At 39.1% G+C, this 6,199-nt stretch overlaps 1 protein-coding gene across 1 annotated transcript in view; it reads right to left on the bottom strand.

Annotated features, from left to right (window-relative positions):
* Nucleotides 1–3,128: 3,128 nt before the first annotated feature.
* The window catches only part of GPR153 (G protein-coupled receptor 153), a 939,480-nt gene continuing 936,409 nt past the window's right edge, over nt 3,129–6,199 (bottom strand). The window contains exon 6 of the mRNA XM_044063018.1: nt 3,129–6,199. This exon is cut by the window's right edge and continues 661 nt beyond it. Within this exon, the coding sequence (XP_043918953.1) occupies nt 6,063–6,199 (137 nt within the window). The 3' untranslated portion in view covers nt 3,129–6,062.

Genomic DNA, 6,199 nt, shown 5'->3' on the forward strand with positions numbered 1-6,199 from the left:
ACCAACATGGAAGATAGATGCTTCACACCAGTGGTCACCCCCTCATTGGTCAGGTCTGACCATAAGCTAATCACCCTTGACATTCACATCCCACCCCCACCCCTCAGTAAGGAAACCTCGGTAAAAAACTCCAAAGCCAACTTCATGCTACTCAAGTCAGAAGTGACAAACTTCATGACACCCATGCAGATGGGAGCTGAACGTTCGACCGCTGAATCCTACACTAAGGCACTGTATGAGCACATCCACTCGTGCATGACTCGTGCCATCCCAAATAGAACCAAGGCGCTCTCCTCCAAAAAAGGGAAGCCAATCTGGTGGTCCTCTGCCATAGACAAACTATACAACAGAAGGAAGAAACTGTTGCAAAATAGAGAAAAATCCCACAATGCAAAAAACTCCCTTACCAGCCTCAGAAAGAAGCTGAGATCCCTCATAAAATCCTCCAAAGCTAGTTATGAAAATAAAATTGCCAAAGATTCCAAAGACAACCACAAGGCATTCTATAGTTATGTCAAGAATCAAAATGGCAATGCTCAGATCTGCTCAGAGCTACAACAGAATGGCATTAAATATACTGATCCCAAGGATATTGCCAATATCCTGGCAGATCAATTTAGTGCCAACTTCACCCCCCCTCTCACCCCCTAAAGGGCCCATATCAATACTAAAATATTGCCAAATTCCAGTAATCATGGGTACACAGGTAGAAATCGCACTCTCCATAGCTAAGAATACAGCATCCATGGGACCAGATGACATCCAGGCTGTATACTACATGAACTACAAAATGAACTGACACCCCACCTAAGTGTCATGTTTAATCATAGCCTCTCCTCAGGCTTCATGCCCACTGAGTGGCACACAGCTACAGTTATCCCACTCCACAAGGGGGGCTCCACCTTGGATCCCGGGAAATACTGTCCCATCAGTCTGGCATGACGAGCCTGATCTGCAAGGGCATGGAACGCATGATCATGGAAATTATAAACAAAGACATTGGCAACCTTCAAACACTGGACCCCATCCAGTTTGGGTTTGTGAAGAGTGGATCTTGTCGCCTGAACCTGATTTACTTCTTCGAATCAGTCTCCAGAGCTGTGGATGAGGGTAAGGCGGTACACACAGCCTATCTGGACTAACTAAGCTGGGCATAAATCCCTATGTCACTCGATAGGTTGCCAACTGGCTTACTGACAGAAGCCAGACTGTAAAAGTAGCCGACGTCAAATCCAGCTCCAGACAAGTGACAAGTGGTGTACCTCAGGGTTCAGTCCTGGGACCTCTCTTGTTTGGCATCTACTTCTCTGAAGTACAGGCCAACACTAATGGACTCTGGCTAACAAAGTTTGCAGATGACTGTAAACTGGGAGCCATTATTGAATCCCCAAATGATGTGGATATTCTACAAAAGAGCCTTACAGAAACAGATGCTTGGTGCCAGAACCATGGGCTCAAGCTTAATGCCAAGAAATGTACAGTTATCCCCTTTGGGAAAAATCATGTACCCATGAATTACCACATAGGTGGCAGTACACTAAACACCGAAAGTGTGATGAGAGACTTGGGGACACAGGTGGACAGTGGTCTCACCTTCAATAACCACATCGCCACAACAGTCAGGAAATCCTTCTATGTGGCACACCTCAGCATTAAGGGCTTTTCATCCAGAAAAAAAGGAGGTCATTGTCCCACTGTACTCTTCCCTCATTAGACCCATTATAGAGTACAATGCCTGATTTGGTATGTACCTCACAAGACATCTGCAACAGCTGGAAAGGCTGCAGAAATACCTCACTAAAAGAATCACAGGCCTAAAGCAGATGCCCTATGCTGACCATCTAACAAAACTCCAGCTATAATCTGTGGCATATCGTCTACTCAGAGGTGATCTCTGCTTAACATACAAGGCCATGTCAAACCCTGAGCTGTTGGACATGCTCCACTTAAAGAAATCCCAATTCCTCAGAGCCACACGCTCCAGGGATCTAAACCTTGTCATCACAATGAACAAAACATGCTGGATAGGTTCCTGACCCAGAGGCTTCCCATACTCTGGAATAGACTGCCCATACATGTCAAGCAGAGCGCCTCCTTGGCCCTCTTCAAAAGGAACCTTGACAATTGGATGGGAGATAAGAAATTCACCCCGGGAATCACGTCAATTGCCCTGCTAGACAGGGGTCCAGGGAAGTAAATACTGTGGGAAGAAATATCCAGGGAATTGTTATGGCTAGGCTTGTATAGGCCCTAGGACTGATAGCCTAGTACCAACCTATAATGTGGGCATTCTGGTCACATATTCTCAGTCAACAAGTGTAAATAAATGTCAGGTACATTTTTTAAAAGACTTTCTCTGAATACAGTGTGTGGGATAAACATTGATAATTTCCCCATCACTACTCCCCTACTCTAGAATCTCTTGAATTTTACCTTGTCAACAGACTCTAAACATTTTTAATGGCTGATAGCATGCATTGCAAATTTTACCATTGTTATTTCTTATAAAAATGTTAAATATTCACAATGAGTACTTTTGAACTTGTGTAACTTTTAAAAGTATACATCACTGTCTCAGTGTCACACTTAAGTAATTGCATAAATCATGCCCATTGTAAAGTTTACTGCTGCATAAAAATAGTCTAGCGTCTGATTAAATTAACTTAATGCATAATATTTAAGTAGTGTACAGTATGTGTGAATGGATGTGTTAGCACGCATGGTTTCTTGTGTAAGCATGCATGTATCTCGAATCAGCATGTTACTTTTGACTTCTTATGCTAGATACAAATTTTCTTGAAAATAATATTCAAAAATTTAATACAGATGTGTCTATGATGGGAATAACTTAACATATGTGACTTTTGTTGTTCAATCTCATAAGCCATTATGTACATCTTAAGCTCTGTAGCCTCAGGTATCACTTCCATCTATCCTTTGTTGCAATATGAGATCCATTAATTCCATCCAGCCTACTAAGAGAGAGAGAGGAACAGATGGGGAGAATGGAAAATGGTACCATCACTTTGTGAATACGTAGAATTTTTTGTAATTATGCTGTATGTCCCCAGGAGCTACTACTGTTTCAGGTGTGTACAGGTAGACATTAATGGCAAAGACAAGGGGATATCTGCTTACACGTGGATTGCAGAAAAGATTGACTTTGCTATGCTTCCCATAGCAGTTAACTAGCCCCTGCATCCCAAAATCTCCATCCAACAAAGGGCAGTGTGTTCTTCTATGGTAAGGCCTCTCCCTCCTATCCAGTTCTCCATGACTGAGGCTCCCTAATGGAACTCATGTCACTAGTGTGATGTCCATAATATCTCTTACATGAGTTGGCTACATGAAAGCAAATCATTTGAGCCCAATGAATGTGCTTAATATAGTGCAGTGTGACTGAACTAGAAGGTAACATGTGCCCACAACAGTGAGGACCTGTTTCCTTGGTGAACAATCTAGAGGTGTTAGTAGGTATTCGCCCTACAGAGAAGTATGGACTTTTGCTTACTCCAGATGGGATGAGACAGGTTGAGGTTTCACTACTTCTAATACAAGGAGTCAAGTCACTAAAGGAATGCTGACATGGAATTGGCCTATCACCCCTCACCCATTTTTTCTGACGTTGCAAAAAATTAAAGTAAAGACCTAGACAAAGCATGATTCAAAAAATCATGGTTCATCAAGAGAAAATAGTAAATTAAATCTTCTTGAAAAAAAAAAACTTATGGAGAAAAGTAAAACAATAAAAATCTGTTTTTACAGATCTATTTACCATCATTCTCCTATGCAGGGGTCACCCCAATACCAAATGTACACAATTTACTGTGTTACAGGAAAAAAGGCTGTTTTATTCCTATACTGTTTTTTGGAGTCAAAAGGGTCAATCTGTTGAAAGAATATTTTGATAACATTATTCCATATGTGACTTGACAAATCATATATCAGTAGATAACAGGTATCACAAAGCAAACAAAAATTCTACAAATCCATTGGCTACATTTGTCTTTTATTGAAAATGATATTTTCAAATATCAGAATGGCCGTCACTGATCATATCAGTCAATCTCACACTTTTGACCACTTTTTGAATACTGTAATGGATTCCAGTGGTTCTAACATCCTTGGCTGAGTTTTAACTAACCAAAGCATAATTCTAGGAGCCAGTCCCATTGAATGGGTCAAATCTATAAACTTATTCCACCTGGGGTAACTCCTTCAAATCCCCTATGCAGTGGTTTTGCCCTCTGCACTCCTTTAGTTATCATAATTAATGCCAGTTTACCAACCTGGTAAAGACAAAATGGTCTTACAGGTTCATAGTTCAATGAAAAATAATATCAAACAAATTAATACCATTTCAATGTGTTTTATATTATGGAAAAGTATAGATTCTTAATATGGCTGAAAACATTTTTTACTGATTCTTCTTTCATAAAACACAGATTCGGGTATAATAACAAACCACAACTTGTTAAGTATGTTCGCTTCATTATAAAATGGATAAAATAAATGTAAATTGTTGATAGATGCAAAAATGGCAGAAAGATATATTAAAAAAACTAAACTAAAACTATAACTGAAAAAAATGAATGAAGTAATTTCATAGATGAGCTTTCAAACAAAATCTCATAAATCAAAAATATGTCATACCCTGCAGCTGTTTTTTTACTTTTTAAAATAAAAGTTGGAAGACACATATTTTGCAATGGCAAGAAAGTATTAGGGATTCTGCCTTGGATGCCACATCTCCGGGATATAATGTTGACTGGTATACTTTGGCACGCCCTACTGATTTAACAAAAATGCACTCAGTAAGCTCCTCAGTTTATATGAGACTGTCACATAGTTTTAGAAAAAAATTGCTTTTTTCCATAATTTTCACCGGCAACTTTTATGCTTTCATTTCTTCATTTCATTTTATATTAACTGAAATATCAAAATATAAGGCAGAGATAAGTTTATACACAGGGATTTTTGACTGATGTCTAAATCTAGAGTTATTTTCTGAATTTGATAATGACAGAAATGGATGTCATACTGCTGCAAAAGTTATTATAACTGCTTTACAGAATATGAACTATGATTTGGTTTCTGATTGAAGCTTATACATTCTCACAGTGTCTGTATGGGTTTTTTCCCTTCTCCACCTCCCCAAAGACATGCTAATAGTTGAATTGGTGATCATCTAAACTTGTTATAAGAGTGTGTGTGTGTGTGTGTGTGTGTGTGTGTGTGTGTGTGTGTGTGTGTGTGTGTGTGTGTGTGTGTGCATGTGTGCGCATGCATGTGTGCATGAGTATGTGTTTCTGCAATGGGCTGGTATCCCTTCCAGTATTGTTTGTCTGCCTTATTCCTGCTTGCCAGGACTGGATTTGGCTTCCCTGGGACCCAAAAAGTAAGTACCTAAAATGAGAGGAAGAATGAAATTGGTGAAATGTTTTCCTGGTCTTCAAAAGCATCACTGTTTGAATTAACTTTGTGCCACAAACAGCTAAGCTTATTGATGTCATGTTTTCATCAGCCAAAAGATACATGTTGGAGATCTTGACAAGTGCATGTTTTGCATATCTGTTTCTAACATATCCTAAAGTGAAAATGGCCATCATTTGTCATCCAGCTATGTCCCCATCGTGTTTCACTTTTGCCAGTAAGTGGAAGTGCATCACTAACATACAGTCAGTCGGAACACTAATTGTGTGCTCTTAGCTTCTGCATTTCTGTCATTGTGCACATTTAATTTCATCCAGCTGCAACTTACATTACTTGGAATAATTTCTAATAGATTCTAGTTTGGTCCATTTATGTGAACATGAAAATCTGCATTCAAGTTGTTGATTTTTAAACAGTTTGATTTCAAATACAAAAACTGTGTCAGTCTGCTAAATTAAACAAGAAAATGAATGTATATATTGTACTCTTTGGTGCTTCATGTAGCGCCAGCTAGATGAATAGGAATATTTATTTATGCATAAAAACCCAAACAAAATTAAGTGTTGGGACAATGCAAATATTTCATACATAAACTGGGGGGTGGCAGAGTTCAGATGAAAACTCCATTTCTATGATGCTGATCCAATTGAATCTGAATGAAATGTAATATATCCAGAAGACGCAGATGGTGAACTTAAAAAACTGTTAGTGCTTCCTTTGCTTTCAACTTTTATAAGTCTTTCTTGGTTACCCCACATAGTGCTCT

Source organism: Protopterus annectens, chromosome 2.part1, assembly GCF_019279795.1.
Source record: "Protopterus annectens isolate FY-2018-M chromosome 2.part1, PAN1.0, whole genome shotgun sequence".
Lineage (NCBI taxonomy): Eukaryota > Metazoa > Chordata > Ceratodontiformes > Protopteridae > Protopterus > Protopterus annectens.